Source organism: Fukomys damarensis, unplaced genomic scaffold (genome assembly GCF_012274545.1).
Source record: "Fukomys damarensis isolate Sample0158 unplaced genomic scaffold, DMR_v1.0_HiC HiC_scaffold_9, whole genome shotgun sequence".
NCBI classification, from domain to species: domain Eukaryota; kingdom Metazoa; phylum Chordata; class Mammalia; order Rodentia; family Bathyergidae; genus Fukomys; species Fukomys damarensis.
The window spans coordinates 41,049,137-41,065,903 of NW_022900921.1; the positions used below are offsets into that span (position 1 = coordinate 41,049,137).

Consider the following 16,767-nt stretch of genomic DNA (forward strand, 5'->3'; position numbering starts at 1 on the left):
TTTTTTTTTTTTTTTTTTTTTTTTTTTTTTTTGTACCGGGGATCAAACTTGGGCCCTTGCACTTGCGAGGCAGGCGATGAAACCACTGAGCCAAACCCCCGGCCCTATGTCCTTTTTAACAATCTGCCAAATGTTTGTCAAAAGTGGTTTTACTATTTTATGATCTCATCAGCAGTGTGAGAGTTCTAGTCCCTTCACTTGCTGGCCAACAGTTCTCATAATCGGTGTTTTCTGACCATTCTAGTAGGTGTGCAATGGCGTCATATAATGTAGTAATTTGCATTCTGTGGTGACTAATGATGTTAAGCATCCTTTCATGTCCAAGTTTCTGTGTAACTTCTTTGGCAAAATATTCAAATCTTTTGTCAGATAAGCTCTTCAGCTGTACTTATTGAATTCTGAGAGTTGTTTTTATATTCTGGATACAAGTCTTTCTCCAAATACTTCCTTCGAGTCTGTGGCTTGTATTTTCATAATCTTTGGGACTACACTATAAAAGCTTTGAATGAGCTTCTCCTCAGAGAGAACACAGCCTCTCCCATAAAGACAATATTTCTATCTTCATGGTGTCCTTCCTCAAAGAACACTGGAGTTCCAAGCCTCACACCGTCTCCAACCACCCATGCTGCTGTGCCCTTTGGATGTCCCAAAAACACATTACATGCAACCGATCCAAGTCTGGGCTCACATTCTCTTCCCAGGCCTGCTGCCCCTCCTGAAACCCAGTATCCATAAGTGGCACAGGTATTTGCCAGGCTAGAAGTCAGCCTGTACCTCCTTCCCTCTCACATGCACCTCCTGTCATCAGTAAGAGCTGCCAGGTCTTCCTCCTAATCATCCCTGAACACTCAACATCTCTACCCACACCAAATCAGCATGGCCCTCATCTGCACCAACTTGCCTGGCACCTTTCCTAGTATGGCCAGAATCACACGTCTCAAATACAGATATGGCCACGGTGCCCCTGGTGAGCACCTCCAATGACCTTTTGTTCTTTTGGATAAGGTCAAGACCTCTTCACGGACCAAGGAAAAACCTTTGGTGATCTATGTGGTCCTTGATTAATTTAGGGGCCCCTTGTCCCAGGACTCAAGTCTTCATACGCTGGAGGGCTGGGAAGCTGGGCTGCAACTGTCTGTTTAATGAAACCTCTTCACTGGAATGCATGCTTTCTGTGCCAGAGGTTATGCCTCATTTTCCCACTGCCCCACTCTATGCCCAAGACAGAACACAAGAAGACAGAGCTGCTGAATGGGTGGAAGTTACTGGATCAGGGGGGCAAGAATCTCGACTTCAGTATTTCTATTGCCTGTCATCTTGAACAAAACGCTTCGGGTTTCCCACGAGTAAGTCAGGTACAACCATCCCTCCCTTTATTAATATGACAGAGTTAAAAGACAAAAATTTTTGTCTCTGTTCACTAGCAGACTAGGACTTGGCTTCCTCCGCCACTTTTTGCCCAACAATCACAAAGATTCCTAGCCTGGGGAGAAGCCAGAGTACCGTCCAGGGCTCAAAACTTCAAGGAGACCTCACTCTCGGGTGCCGCAAGCCCAGGGTCGCTCTGTAAGTACGGCCCTGAAAATGTGGGCCCATGGTACCCGTGTTCCAGAAGGAGTTCTTGCAGAGACACCCAGGATCCAGCCCCATGCCCGGCCCACCCCATTCGGTTTAGCGTCCGTCTATTGGCCATCGCGTCGTGACGTCACTACGGCGCGCCGCTCGCCGTGCTTTCTCGGTAGAGGTCTCTCGTTGTCCCTTTGCAGCTGTACTACGCGGGCTGGCGTGGCTCCGGTTCCCACCGCGGGCCTGATCCCCACAGCGAAGGGTGCGGGGCAGGACCTGCTGTCTCGGCCAGGTAGGTTGGGTCTTGGCCAGGCCCGGAGGGTGGCTCTGGCGAGGACACAACTAGACGGACGCAGGTGGCCCGTTTGCTTCTGGCCCCACGGTCAGCGAGACGTGGACTGACTGCAGGGGGTGGAGCTGGACATCTAGAAAACGGAGGGACAGACTTCGCCTCCAAGCAAGTGGATGGCAGGACAAGGTCCCAGATGCAAACCTGAGTCTCAACCTGCCAAGCTTGTGGTTTTTCCACCTCCCGTCGTCGCTCTTTTGCTGAAGGACACTTTCGCACAGTTGGCCTGAGCTCGGGCTGTAGGGGATAAAGATTACTGCGGAAGCACGGGGAAACCTTGACAGGCAACTTTACCGCGTTAAGCCTCGGTGCCATCATCCATAGAACCTTACCTGAAGGAACTACTCTTGAGGTTGAAATAAAGCTTCGTGTGCTCGTCACGTGAGAATGACACGGAGTGCAAGTGGGCAGCCTGCTCTGAGGGCTGGGCTGATGCCAGTTAGGGCCTTTGAAGATTTCCTGTTGGAGAGGTGCCCCCGGGAGTGGGGAAGGGTTGAAGCTAGGTTATCTTGCTTGCCCAACGCCTGGCTTCTGAATCAAGAATTTCGATGTCACCTGAACAGGGATTTAGATACCAGCTCTTTCTCCTCCTAGCTATGTGACCCTTGGACCTTGGTCAAATCCCTTAACCTCCATTAGCCTTATTTTTTTCATCTGTAAAAGGGAGTTTACAGTACCTGTCATCCGTAATGGTCAGAAGAATGAAACCAGACATTACAGGTATAACACTTATCAAAGTACCTGGCACTCAGTGGGCGCAGTTACTGTTATTTTAGTGTGCGGGTGTCTGAGCACATGCATTGTGGCTCAGACAGCCCTTTGATGGTGGTATGGTAGGTGTTTGTATAAGACAAAAGGGCAGGAGACACAAAGCCCCTGTTTGCTTGTTGCTTGCCACACTTACAAACCTGCACAGTGGTGACTTAAGTGAAATAAATCTTTAACAGGATAAGGCTGGTTGCCTCAGCTTCATCCAAGAATCTGGGGCTCAGAAAGCTACCTCTATTTTTTAGCATAAACAGCTATTTTTATTTAAAGAGCTATTTTTAGAAGCAAGACACTGTGCTGGTGAGGGATAGTAGTGAGGAGTAGAAACCAGACTCAGACTGAGAACAAAATGAGAGAATTGGCAGATCTGGAGATACCACCAAGCTGTCCCAAGAAGTGAAAAATCCCTGCTTCTGTCATTTGATCATGGAACAGTCCCTGTGTGCCTTCTGTGTCTCCTGCATAGGGTTCGGCACTAAAGACTCAGCAGTGAGAGACAGATGTGGCCCCTGACCTGGGGGAAGCCACTGAGCAATGCTATGAGAGAGGCCAACTGAGAGCAGCCCCTCCCCTCCCCAGGCAACTTGTGCCCAGCAGTGAAAACTAAGTAATTCGTGTGTGCAGAGGCAGGTGGGGGCTGCTCCTATAAGACTGGACGGCCTGTCAGACGTTCTGGCTTGAGCATGTGAGCAGTGGAAAAGCATCGTAAAGTGGGGGGCAACAGGACTCCGTTAGCTCTTCAAAGATTGCAGGAAGCAGCTATGAGGCCAATTTTAGCTGTGGCCCCTGGCTTGTGCCTGGCTGTACTCTTAGCAAATCCTAGTCCTGCTCATTTCGGCCCATCCCTGCTTGCAGCACTTGCCCACGAGTCTAAAGAAAAAAGCAAGGCCCTCCCTCCTCATCTTTGCAGCATCAGTCCTACTAGCTGAAGTGTGCTTACTAATTTCTTCACATCTGTCTCCCTCACAAGCAGCACTGCAGGGCTGAGTCTGACCTGAGGCAGCCTTGCACATTGTAACCTTCAGAAAACACTTGGGGATGACGGTCTGGACTCCCTGGGACTAACTGCTTAGAGCCTGACCTAAAGTAGTGAACTCCTCTGCTCTTTTACCTCCTGAAGTCCATACAGAAAAATGAAACATCTTATAAATTGGACCACTTGCCATGTGATTTGCCAGGAATGGTTCATAGGGCAAAGGACTTGGGCTGCATCCCAAGAAATTGTGGGGATCCTGATGATGGTTCTGAGATCCTCTGTTGTCTGGGTTCCGATTCTTTCTGTCCAGGTGCTGATGCTGGTCTGCGGTAGAAGGAGGTTGCTCAACACTCTGCTGCAGGCTCAGAAGCAGCCCCACAGAGACATGAGACTGGTGCAATTCCTGGCTCCCCCGCTAGCGGGGCCTCACCTGGGCCTGGAGTCGGGGAGTGGCGGTGGCATCATCGACCTCAACGCCTTTGACCCCACACTCCCCACGACAATGACACAGTTCCTGGAGCTGGGAGAAGCCACCCTCGCAGTGGCGAGAAGGTAAACTGGTAGGCCTGCAGCCACCACCCTGGCCCCTCTCCTCCACCACCTCCAAACTCTGTGAACCAGAACCTGCAGGGAGCCCTTTGCAGAGGAACATGCAGGTTACCCAGGTTTTCTTTTTCACCTGTTCTCCTAGTGAAGATCCTCAGGAATGTCTCCAACTTACAGAAGGATAAACTCCCAGGCCCACACACTGGGTGTGGAGTTGGGACTTCCCTTCCTTAGGGGATTAACTCTGCCCACCTGAGGTTGTCTGGGACCTCTGGTCCTAAGAGGGAAGCATCTTGGGAGGCTGGGGAGAGATTTAGACTCCTGGATCCTTGGAGTAGACAAGACTGCAAAGAGAGTTTCTCCAAGGTAATTATCTCCTGTGTTTGGGCTAGACTAACGGGGGCGCGTCCTGCAGCCAGAAGGTGTACAGGGTCTGGTCTGAAGGATTGATGAGCAGTACATTAGAACCACTCACTGTAGGATGTTGTTTGCACCTACCGAATCGGCAGAAATAGAAGGGCTTGGCAGCCCATAGTGTTGATGATAGCGTGTTCCCGTACTATCATATGCTAGAGAAACTGGAAACACTGTCTGTGCCCCTCATTAGGGAACTGGGTGATCTCAACAGAGCAGTAATTTGCAGCCATGAGAAATAAGTGAAGAGACTGTATATACTGTTATGGGGAGATCTTCAAGTATACTAAGTTTCTTAGAAAGATATATAATGTACTATTATTTGCATACAGAAAGGTGAGAAAAGTACTTCACAGAGTAGCTGTTAACGAACCCCCACACACAGTGGCTGTCTCCAGGGAGGAGCTTGGGGTGACTGGAAGGGGTGAAAGAGACCTTTCCATTTGTTCCCGTTCATGCTTTCTGAACTCATCTGCATGGGCATAAATTATCTAATGGGGGAAAAATAACAAATAGTGTTGACATCAGAGGGTAGTAGCTGGGCCTGATTTTCACACTGATGCTGATAGTTGTTAGATCTAGAAAATAACATCTTCAAAAGCAAAACTGGGAACTGCTACAGGATCTCCCCGTCCTGCCCCAGGATGCCAACCTGTTTGCAGCCAGCCCTTCTCCTGCTTGGTCTCTGCAGGGCCCTGGCTACACAGTTGCCAGTCCTCCCACGGTCAGGGGTAACTTTCCTGGCCCCAGTCACGCGGCCAGACAAGGTGGTGTGTGTGGGCTTGAATTATGTGGACCACTGCAAAGAACAGAATGTGCCTGTGCCCAAGGAGCCCATCATCTTCAGCAAGTTCGCCAGCTCCATCGTGGGGCCCTACGATGAGATCCTCCTGCCACCTGAGAGCCAGGTCAGCACCTCCCCGTGTCTTCCAAAGTCACTGGGTCCCCTCACCAGGGCACTGTCAACCTGTAAGAGTCCCCTGTCACTTAGTGCCTGAAGCAAACTACAGAGAGAAGAATGTGCAATGATAACACAGGCCTCCCAGAAGAAAGGCATTCATTCATGTGCATCTTTTCCTGATTATTAAAGTAATATATTTTCATTGCAAAGCCATCTTCCCTGGCCCAGGGCTTTTATCTTCCCTTTTTGAGGAGGTCTTTGGGTATTAATGTCTTGCTGTTCCTTCCCAGTGATTTTCTTTTCCTGGCTATACTGACTTTTTACTTAAGACTTCATCAAGAGTATTTTTCATACCATTAAATATTCCTCTGACAGTTTCAGTTGCTGTGGTTTTCTTTTGGACCAGTAACCATCATTTCCTCACTAGACCCCTACTGCTGTCAGGATGGGGCTTTCACAGTATTACACTGAATATTCTACATAGAAAAGGCTTTGTGTATCCATTAATAAATGATTCTTTCTTTAGATTAAACTCTTAGCATTTGATTGTCAAAATATAGGTAGCATTTCAATACTTTTGAGAAATTTTGCCAATGTGATGTTTTCAAAGGTATAAAAGCAACTTACACACCCACCAATAGTGCATATGCCCTTAGTACCATTGGTTAGGTTTTCTCTCAAATTTTTAAGTTAGAAATGTTCTGGAAATTATAGAAAAGTTGTAAAAAGTCATACAATGAATGCAGAGATACTGTTCACCCAGTTTCTCTGTTAACGTTTTGCCATATTTGCTTCCTCTCCATGTGAACAAACACAATTTATTGGGGGGCCAGACATTTGAAAGTAAGCTGCAGACATTAAGACCACTCTCTCAGAAGGACACTGGCCGTAACACCACCATCACCATGTGAACCTGGATGTGAACTCTGCCGATATGTAGGCCAGTTGTCCCAGGTCCCAGTCAGGAGTACTGCACTCCCAGTTACCCCAAAGATGACTTTGGTTACTTTGGTTTTGTTTTGTTTTGTTTTTCAGTCAATAAGGGAGCAACCAAGGCCACACATTGTATCTGGTTATATCTGTTTAGAGGCTTTAAACTGGAGCTGAGTCAGCACCTTTACTAGCAAGCTGATTGGTAGATAGGAGCCTCTGTCAGGTGTCTCCCGCAGCAGTTCAGCTCTGCTGTTTCAGTGTAAAAACTGCCTAGGATGATAATGAGTGAATATGATGGGAATCTGGTAAGATTCATTAAGAGGCACAAAACTGGCTGTGGTTTGCTGACCCCGATTTCAATCCCTGTGGCCTCCTCTTTCCTGGCACCTTTTGAAGAATCTAGTCGAGTTTCTTCACAGCATATCTCGATTCTAGTTTGGTCTTGTTTCCTCGTAATTGTGTTCCGGTTAAGCTTTCTTGCCTGTAGAAGCGGGAAATAGCCTGTGCTACCCCTTGCATCCCACTAGGGGGCTCCCGTCAGGTGGCCCTAGAATGTGAGTACTCGGCTCAACTCTGTGAGCTGCATCTTGCAGTGGGTCATAGTTCAAGATTGGGTGACTTACTGCCCCTGCTTTCTATCTGGAGATCCTAGAGATCCCTTCCCTGAATAAATTTTTTTTGGTACGGGGATCGAACTCAGGACCTTGTACTGAGGCCGGTGGCAGAATCCCCAGCCCTCCCTGAATCTGTTTTTGAAACAGGCAATGGGGAGACGATTTTTGTATTATGACTTCTCTTTTTTTTTAAATCCCATTCCCTCTCCCCTCCCTATCTACAAAAGCTTTGTTTTCATTTTTTCCTTCTATTTTCACTTTTTTTTGTTTCTTCCTTTCTCCCTCCCTCCTCCCTTGTTCCCCTTATTTAAATATTTTCTTCCCCGTATCTGTTAGACATTTTAGTCCTTATCATTTCTCGCACCAGAAAAACAATGCAGTATTTAAACATGTATGTCCCATTTATTTCACTTAAAAGTGTGGCCTCGAGATTCCTCCATTTAGCTATAAATGTCGGAAGGTCATCCTTCTTTTTGGCAATGTAGAACTCCATTGTATTAAAAAAAAAACCATATCTTCCTTATCCATTCATAAGTTGATGGGCATTTGGAATGTTTCCAAGTTAGCTATTACAAACTGTAGCGCTTTATTCATGCACGGGTGTGCATATATTGCCGTGGTAGGGCGCTTTTAATTCTTTTGGAAAGATACCAAGAAAGGGAATAGCTGAGTCAAATTGAACCTATAGTTTTAGTATTTTGAGAAATCTCCACCCTGATTTCCACAGTGGTTGCACCAGTCTATACTACCAGCAGTGAAGAAGGGTCCCTTGTTCCCCACATCCTTGCCAGCATCTGCTATTGGTTGATTTCTTGATAGTAGCCATCCTTTCTGGAGTGAAATGGAATCTCATTGCTTTTATTTGCATTTCATGAGTGACCAGTGATAGAACATTTTTTCATATATTTATTTGTATTTCTTCTTCTTTGTCTGAGAAGTGTCTTTTCATTTCAGATGCCCATTTTTTGGATTGGGTCTTTAAATTTGAGAGGCCTGATTTTTTAAAAATTCTTTATATATTCTGGAAAATATTCCTTTATCTGATGAACAGCTAGTAAAAAATTTTTTCCTGCTCTGTGGGTTGTCTCTTCACTCTATTGGCCATTTCTCTTGCTGTGCAAAAGCTTTTTTCCCATATATATAGCTTTAATTTATATATATAGCTTATATATTTTTTTCCATTAAGTTTATTGGTACATTTAAAGAAAACAATAGTTACATTTATCATTGGGATCTTGTACCTTTACATGATATATCTTGGTTCTTGTTTTTTCCCCATACCCCTACCCTTGAAAATCTTTTTTAATAAGATGAGGTCCCAGTTGTTGATGCTTTGTAATGTTTCCCATAAGTTCTGGGTTTTGTTCGTGAAGTCTTTGCCTACTCCTGTGTCCTCAAGCATTCTACCTATTCTCTCTTCCAGCAGATTTGTTTCCATTTTAATATTTAGATCTTTGATCCATTTCGATTTTAGGTTAGTGCACGGTAAAAGATATGGGTCTAGTTTCAATCTTTAGCAAGTGGAAAGCCAGTTTTTCTAGCACCATTTATTAAAGAAGCTATCTTCTAGTGAAGGTGTTTGGCTCCCTTATCAAGTATTAGATGTCTGAGTATATCTGACGTTGTTTCTGTATCTTCTAATCCATTCCCTTGATCCTCTGGTCTGTTTTTCTGCCAATACCATGCTGTTTTTATTGCAGTCGCTTTGTAAAATAGTTTCAAGGCGGTATAAGTTTCGAGTCAAGTATAGTTTCAAGTGATGCTCCCTGCCTTGCCTTTGTTGTCCAGAGTTGCCTTTGCTATTCTGTGTCTCATCTGGTTCCACATAAATTTTAGGATTATTTTTTCTAGTTCTGTGAGATATGCTGTTGGGATTTTGAATGGGGTTGCATTAAATTCATATAACAATTTTGGAAGTATGGCCATTTTCATTATATTGGTTCTTCCTATCCAAAAAAAGGGGATATCTTTCCATTTTTTGATATCCTCTTTAATATCCTTTTTCAGAGTACTGTAGTTTTCAATGTAGAGGTCTTTTACTTCTTTGTTAGATTGATTCCTAGATATTTCATTTTTTGGATGCTATTTTGAACAGGATTGTTTCTATCATTTTTGTCTCAGTGAGTCTGTTGTGCTCATGTACAAGAAGGCTGTCAATTTTTGAGTGTTGACTTTGTATTCAGCTACACTACTGAATTTGGTTATCAAATCTAGAAGTCTTTTGGTGGAGTTTTTGAGGTCTTCTACGTAGAATATCATGTCATCTGCAAATAGTGCTAATTTAACTTCTTTCTTTCCTATCCTTATTCCATTTTTTTTCTTTTGTTCAATTGCTGTAGTGTTTCCAGTACTGTATTGAACAAGAGTGGTGACAGTGGACATCCTTGTTCCTGATTTTATTTTATTTTATTTATTTATTTACTTATTTTGGTACTGGGGATTGAACTCAGGTCCTTGCACTTGCAAGGCAGGCCACCAAATCACTGAGCTAAATCCCTGGTCCTCCTTGTTCCTGATTTTAGAGTAAGCTTTCCATTTTTGTCCATTTAGTATGATGTTGGCTGTTGGTTTGTCATAGATGGTTTTTATCAGATTGAGATAAAGATCATTTATACCAAATTTCTGTAGTTTTTAGCATGAATGGGTCTTGGGCCTTGTCAAATGCTTTTTCTGAATGTATTGAGAGGATCATATGGTCTTTGTCCTTGGCTCTGTTAAAATAATAATTACATTTATTGATTTGCATATGTTGAACCATCCCTACATCCCTGGGATGAATCCAACTTGGTCATGGTGTATAACCTTCTTGCTGCATTCTGTTTGCCAGTATCTTATTGGGGATTTTTACATATATGTTCATTAAGGAGATTGGCCTGTAATTCTCTTTCTTAGTTGGATCCCGCTCTGGTTTTGGAATCAGGGTAATACTTGCTTCCAAGAATGAATTTGGGAGTATTGCTTCCCTTTCAGTTTCTTTAAAGAGTTTGAGAAGTAGCAGCATTAGGTCTTTAAATTTCTTGTTGAATTCCGCAGTGAATCCGTTAGGGCTGGGCTTTTCTTTCTGGTAGGTTTTTAATTACATGTTCAATTTTATTGGGTGATACTGCTTTTCTCAAAATTTCTATATCTTCTTGATTCAGTTTTGTTAATTCACATGTTATTTAATTTCCATTTGTTTATGAAGTTCTTGTGGTTTCTTTTGCCATTGATTTCCAATTTCATTTCATTATGGTCTGATAATATTCATGGGATAATTTCAATTCTTTTGCATTTACTTAAGTATGTTCTATGAGCTAATATGTGCTCTATTTTGGAGAATGTCCCATGTGTAGCTGAGAAGAATGTGTATTCTGATGTTGTGGGGTGGAGCACTCTATAGACATTTACTAAGTCAATTTGTTCGGAAGTTTGGTTCAGTTCTAGTATTTCATTTTTTTTTTTTGCTTAGGGTTTTTTGGTTTTTTGAGACAGGGTCTCACTATGTAGTCAAGACTGACCTGGAACTCACTATGTAGCCCAGGCTGGTCTCGAATTCACAGTGATCCTCCTGCCTCAGCCTCCCAAGTGCTGGGATTACAGGCGTGTGCCACCACACCCAGCAAGTATTTCATTGTTGATGTTTTGTCTAGTTGATCTGTCTATATGTAACAGTGTTGTACTGATGTTTCCCATTAGTGCTTATATGATTTTTCATGTCTGTTAATATTTGTTTTATATGGTTGGGTACATTGCAATTTAGTGTTTATATATTTATGAATGTTATCTCTTCCTCTTGGATTGTTCCCTTTACGAAGATGTAGTGACCTTCTTTCTCTCTCTTAATCAATCTGGGCTTGAAATCCATTTTGTCTGCAAATGGGATTAGCTACCTGTGCTTTTTTGTGGGTTCCTGTCACATGTAATATTGTTTTTCATCCCTTGTCTGTAAATTTGTCTTTTAATTAAATATGTTTCTTGTATGCAGCATATTGATGGATCTTGCTTCTTAATCCATTCAACCAGTCTGTTTCTTTCAGTTGGTGAATTGAGACTATTAACATTGATGGTTATAACTGATATGTATTGTCTCATCTCTGTCATGTTATTTTCCTGTTGTTGTCTTTCTTCTTTCTTTTTCTGTTTAATTTCTAGCCTTGCCTGGTGGATTCATTTTGTTGGGGTTCATGGAGTTGTAATCCTTGTTGTCTCTTTCTAGAATATCCTTCAGAACACTTTGGAGTGCTGCTTTGGAGGTCATGAATTTCTTCAGGTGCTCTTTGTCATGGAAGTATCTTATTTCTCCATCAATTTTGAAAGATAGTTTTACAAGGTACATCAATCTGGGTCGGAGATTGTTTTCCTTTAGGGTTTGAAATACTTCATTCTAAGCTCTCCTTGACTTGAAAGTTTGTGTTGAGAAGTCTGCTGGGCTTTCCTTTATCAGTGATTTGTTTCTTTTTGTACTAGCTTTAAATATTGTCCTTGTGTTGAATTTCTGGAATCTTGACTATTATATGCCTTGGGGAAGTTTTGTTTTGTTTTGTTTTTTAATCATGGCTAATTGGAGTCCTATATGCCTCACTTATCTGTGTGGCAAATCTTTTTTTTTCCCTGTTTGGGAAATTTTCTGCCATTACTTCTGAGAACAGGTTTTTTTTTTTTTTAATGCTATTTCCTGCTTTTTCATTGACTCCAATCAATCTTATGTTACTCTTCTTTGCATCATCTAGCAGCTGCTGGATTGATTTCTTATGGTCCCTTGCTATTTTTAGGAAATCTATTTTCATAATCGCCACAATCCTGTCTTCTATATGTGATATTCTGTCCTCACATTAGCTTATTCTGCTATGTATACTTTAATGGAGTTTTTAATCTCCTGGATATGTTTGAATCTGTTTGATGGACCATTTCTTTCCTGTGCTGGGCATTTATGGTTTCCACCATGTTACTTAACTCCTCTATCTTCTTGTCTGTATCTGCTCTAGAGTCACTAAGCATATCTTTCATTTTAGTCATCATTTCAGTAGTTTCCTGGGAAATTACTTCTGTTTTGAATTTTTCTAGAGCCTCATTCATCTGCTTTGTTACTTCTGCTGTTAGCACTTCTGAGAGTCTAGCTGGATGGCTTTCGGGTTGTTCCACCTCATTGCCCCCAGGGGTTGCCTTTGGTGAGGTGAAAGTCTGAGTGGGGAGGGGGATGCATCTTGTTTAAGTGTCTTCTCCTTTTCTTTATTTTTAAGTTTGATTCCTGGGTTGATGCTTCTATATTGTTTATAGCAAGTAGATTTATTGCCAGAATTTAAAAGTCTTAGGAAATGACTACTTTTCAAGGTGTCTTCTGGGTGTAGCTGGCTTTTGGGTTTTGAGTCTGTTATAAGACCCTACCTCTTCAATTTATTGGGGATGAGAAATTTCTGCCTACTTGGCCCAGTTGCCAGTTCTTTGGCACTGGCCTATAGGTTGTTTGTTTTTTTTAAGACCGTTAGGCAATCTCAGTCTTAGTATATCAGAAGGAATGATCAATTAGCACAGTTATGACAACCTTGGCTAAAGTAGTACAATCAGCAGTAACAGTAGCATCAAATACAGCCTAGAAAATGACAAACTGTGGTAATTTAATTTGCTACCTTTAACTGTATGAACTAGATTTGTGGTTATATAACAAAGTCTAGAATTAATCCAAAAATTGCATACAATAAATAAGCCCTTAATATGGAGATTTTACCCTTGGGGAGAAGATTGACAAAGGGTTGGGGGCAAAACAGAAATAGAAGAAGAGGAAGAGATTATAGAAGCAAGGCTAGAGGACCAACTTTCGGAAACTAGTGAAGAAGACAGGTGGGAGAGAGAAAAGGGAAAAATAAAAACAAGAACAGCACCTAAAAAAACAGAAGCTAAAAGCCATGTTCAAACAATCAAGAAAAAATAAGAACCATGAAGGAGGAAAAAACAGAGAAAAGAAGAAAAAAAACATCCAGTTCAAGGTGTGTCTGCTGTCACTGGTAGGCAACTCTGGCAAACAAGAGTCCAGAACCAAATTGATTAATCTCAGCAAGCCAGCTGCAACTTCATGGTGGGGAAGTTGGTAATCCCAGCCAGCCTGCCCCTTTAGTTCCTCTGCAGTTCAGGCCAGTTTCTGGCTATGAAGCTGGAACCAGATTCCTTGAGCCTACAACAGTCTGTGTATCACTTGCTGGCTTGAACTCCACTCCCTGGCTTTCTGCTTACTTGAACTCAGCACCCACATTGAGACACAAGGAGCAACTAGATGAAGTCTGCCCACAGCTATTTCAAGCTCAATTAGCTTCTTTTCAAAATGGCTACCAGCCAGTTGCCCTCTCCTGGGTGAGGTCTGAACCCAGATAACTCACCAGCCACTGTGTCCACTGCTCCATTCCACTGGTGCATTTTTCCCTGGAGGTCTCTGGGGTTGCCAGTAATCACCATGTGTCTGCAGATTTAGCCCACTGTTCCATGCTGAGAGTCTGGGCTCTGGAAAAGGGTGCTGCTTGCTCTCTCCCTCTTCTTTGTTAAAGTCTCTCTCTTCACTCTACCTATGGACTTCATTTCTCACCTCAGATCCTTCCTCGGTCCTAGGGACTCATTTCCTTCATTCTCCTCATGTTGCTATATTCCAAGGTCGGGACATCAAATCTTGAGGAGGCTGGGGATGTGGCTCAGTGGTGCCACACCTGCCTGGCAAGTGCAAGGTCCTCAGTTTGATCCCTGGTACCAAAAGAAAGACACCAAATCTTAGAGAGACTCTTTCTTTGCTGTTTATCATTCTGCCATCTGCCTTCTACTCTTATGAGCAGGCATTCTGTGAGGAAAAGCTGCATCCATGATATCATGGCATATTCCTGATTCATATTGATTGTAATCCATAATTTAATGTTCTTTTCATGGCTGGTTTGCCCAGTGGAGCCATGGAGGGGCTCTCCCCGTCCCTCATTTTGAGCACTTCCTTGATTTCTGGTCATCCTTCCAACTGGTCTCTACTAGTAGTATCCAGGGCCTGGGATTCACCATTTGGTAGTTCTCTTTTGTGCAGCTTGCTATTAGAGACCAGCACCTGGGTGTCAGCTAACCTTGTATAGCTCTGGTTATTACATTAGAGATAGCAGTTAATGTGAAAGGCTGAATTTTACCTACTTAGCCTTGGTATTTTGCTGACTTGGGAAAAGACTGAGCCTTTGTTCATGCTTTGTAACCATGAGTATTTCTTCTTGGTATCTTGCTTATTTAAGCCCTTTGGGCTACATCAATTCTGGGATGTTGATCTTTTCATTGTCAGGAAAGCAAGTCAGTCTGTATTAGCACTTAGTGCCTCACACACAGCAGGTTACAATTGCTGTTATTAATTGGTATCATCCTTTGTTGAAGGCTCCCAAGAGTAATTTTTAAACTCCATCCCCCAGACATATTGCTTTTCTAGTCACAAGGCAAAGCAGTGCCAGCTTAGCGGTCTACATGTCACTCTGTCCCATCATTCTCTTGGTTGTGGTCATGGTGATTGCAAACGGTTGCTGGCAGCCAAGGCCCAGTGGCAGAGGTCCAGGCCTGAGGCCCAGTGTGCCACCTTTCTGCTCAGGAACAGGCCTCGGGGTTACCAAGTTCACTGCCCCTCTTCCACTCTACAGGAGGTGGACTGGGAGGTGGAGCTGGCCGTGGTCATTGGGAAGAAAGGCAAGCACATCCAGGTGAGAGCTTCTGCTGCTGCCTGCTGTCCTTGGCCCTGGGATGTGGTCGGCACCTCCCTGCTGTGTGACTCCTTGTCCCACCTAGCTTTGAATATGAACGTGTGAGGATGGCCTTGAGATCGTTTATCCTAGGGGTTAGTGTCACCTGTGACATAGCTTATCTAGCCAAACCCTACCTCTGTAGGACACAGATGCCATGGCTCATGTGGCGGGCTTCACCGTGGCTCATGATGTGAGTGCTCGGGACTGGCAAGTGAGACGCAATGGGAAGCAGTGGCTGCTGGGAAAGACCTTTGACACCTTCTGTCCCCTGGGCCCTGCTTTGGTTACCAAGGACAGTGTAGCAGGTAGGTACCTGTCTTTGCTACTTGTGCCTACCCTTGGGCAGATACTCAGGGTCAGAAGGCAGTGGTGCAGCTGCCAAGTGCCCCTCCCCCAGCAGGTGCAGCCCTGGGTGTGAGTTCTGCAGGCATTCTTCCCTGTCCCTATACAGGGGACAGTGGTGGGACTTGTTCATAAAGTAAATGACAGAGAACAGAGCTGCACTGGAGGCTGAATTGGGCTACCCCTTGTCACCACGTGGAACAGGCTGAGTTGGGAAGACGCACAGTTGGCCCTGAGCATTGTGCAGAACAACTGTCAAGCCTGTTCATTTTCCACACGGAGGAAGATGTGGAAGTACCCGCAGGGCCTGGCCCACATGCACAGGACAGCACTAGCCACAGGCAGCAAGGACCTGGGAGGGCCAGGTATAACCTGAAACACAGCTGCTAGAGGGTGGCAGGGCCACAGGGGGAGCCACGCTAATGGTGGCCAGGCCTGACGGCACCTGATATAGAGTCCTCTGGAAGCCACCTGGGGTCACAGAACAGGCTGTGAAGGTGCAAGTCACCCTGCATACTGTACTGCCAGGTTCATGGGGTTTCACTGCCCATGCTGCTTTGTGGCTATGCAGTCATGTTTACAGCTGTATTTGCCTCATCTGCTGACAGGTGTCTGTTTTGTTGTTTGTTTTTATTTTTTGTTTTGGGGCTTTTTTTGGTTTGGTTTGTTTTGTTTGGCTTGGTACCAGGGATCAAACTCAGGACTTTGCACTTGCTGGCAGGTGCTACCCCACTGAACTAAATTTCCATCCCAGATGTCTGGTTTGTTAAGTCAAAACCACCAGCCATTTTTCTTCCCCAAGTGGCTACTGGCTGGTGTTCTGAGTGTGGCAGGGAAGCAGGGGTAGTGTGTACAGGGTAGCGCACTGAGCCAAGGTGGCAGACAGGGCCGTCACCTTGGCAGGTGGTGAAGCAGGGAGGGGTTAGGGAAGTGGGGTAACCCACAGTGCTACTGTGTATTTCAGATCCACACAACCTGAAGATCTGCTGTCGTGTGAATGGGGAGGTGATGCAGAGCAGTAACACCAACCAGATGGTGTTCAAAACGGAGCAGCTCATTGCCTGGGTCTCCCGGTGAGAGGGCGGAGCTTGTGCCAAGCTGTGGCCCCACGACCTGTGTCTCACCTGGCCCTTCTGCTTTGCTCTAGGTTTGTCACTCTCTATCCAGGGGATGTCATCCTGACTGGGACACCCCCGGGTGTTGGGATGTTCAGGAAGCCACCCATCTTTCTCAAGGTAGGTTAGCTGAAAGAAGGAGAGAGCAAGGATGAGGCCTGAGCAGGGTGGGCAGGCTTGTTGGAGAGATCTGCGGGCCTCTGTGTGCTGACCCCTCCTGCCTGCTGTTGCAGAAGGGGGATGAAGTCCAGTGTGAGATTGAAGAACTTGGGGTCATTGTCAACAAGGTTGTGTGACAGCTTCCTTACAAGCCCAGGAGACAGGACAGCCACCTGCTGCCAGCAGGCCCAGTGCCAGCCCTTCTGCCCCTGGGCTGCTCTTCTAATAGGAGGGAGGAAGGTGGAACCCTCCACAGTAAACTTGCTGAGGCAAAGCTGCAGCTTGGCTTCTGATGTTCTTTGAACTTCAGGGCTGGGGAAGGAAGGAACAGCCACACACACCAAAAAGGTACTGCAGAGAAAG

At 44.7% G+C, this 16,767-nt stretch overlaps 1 protein-coding gene across 1 annotated transcript; it reads left to right on the top strand.

The window, feature by feature from the left end:
* Nucleotides 1–1,717: 1,717 nt before the first annotated feature.
* On the top strand, nt 1,718–16,761 carry Fahd2a (fumarylacetoacetate hydrolase domain containing 2A). Its single transcript, XM_010638146.3, has 8 exons — nt 1,718–1,858; nt 3,970–4,211; nt 5,311–5,527; nt 14,687–14,746; nt 14,931–15,093; nt 16,095–16,203; nt 16,278–16,365; nt 16,479–16,761. Exons 2-8 carry the CDS (start codon nt 3,976–3,978, stop codon nt 16,539–16,541), a joined length of 936 nt encoding a protein of 311 aa, XP_010636448.1. The 5' UTR covers nt 1,718–1,858; nt 3,970–3,975; the 3' UTR covers nt 16,542–16,761.
* The last annotated feature ends 6 nt before the right edge of the window (nt 16,762–16,767 follow it).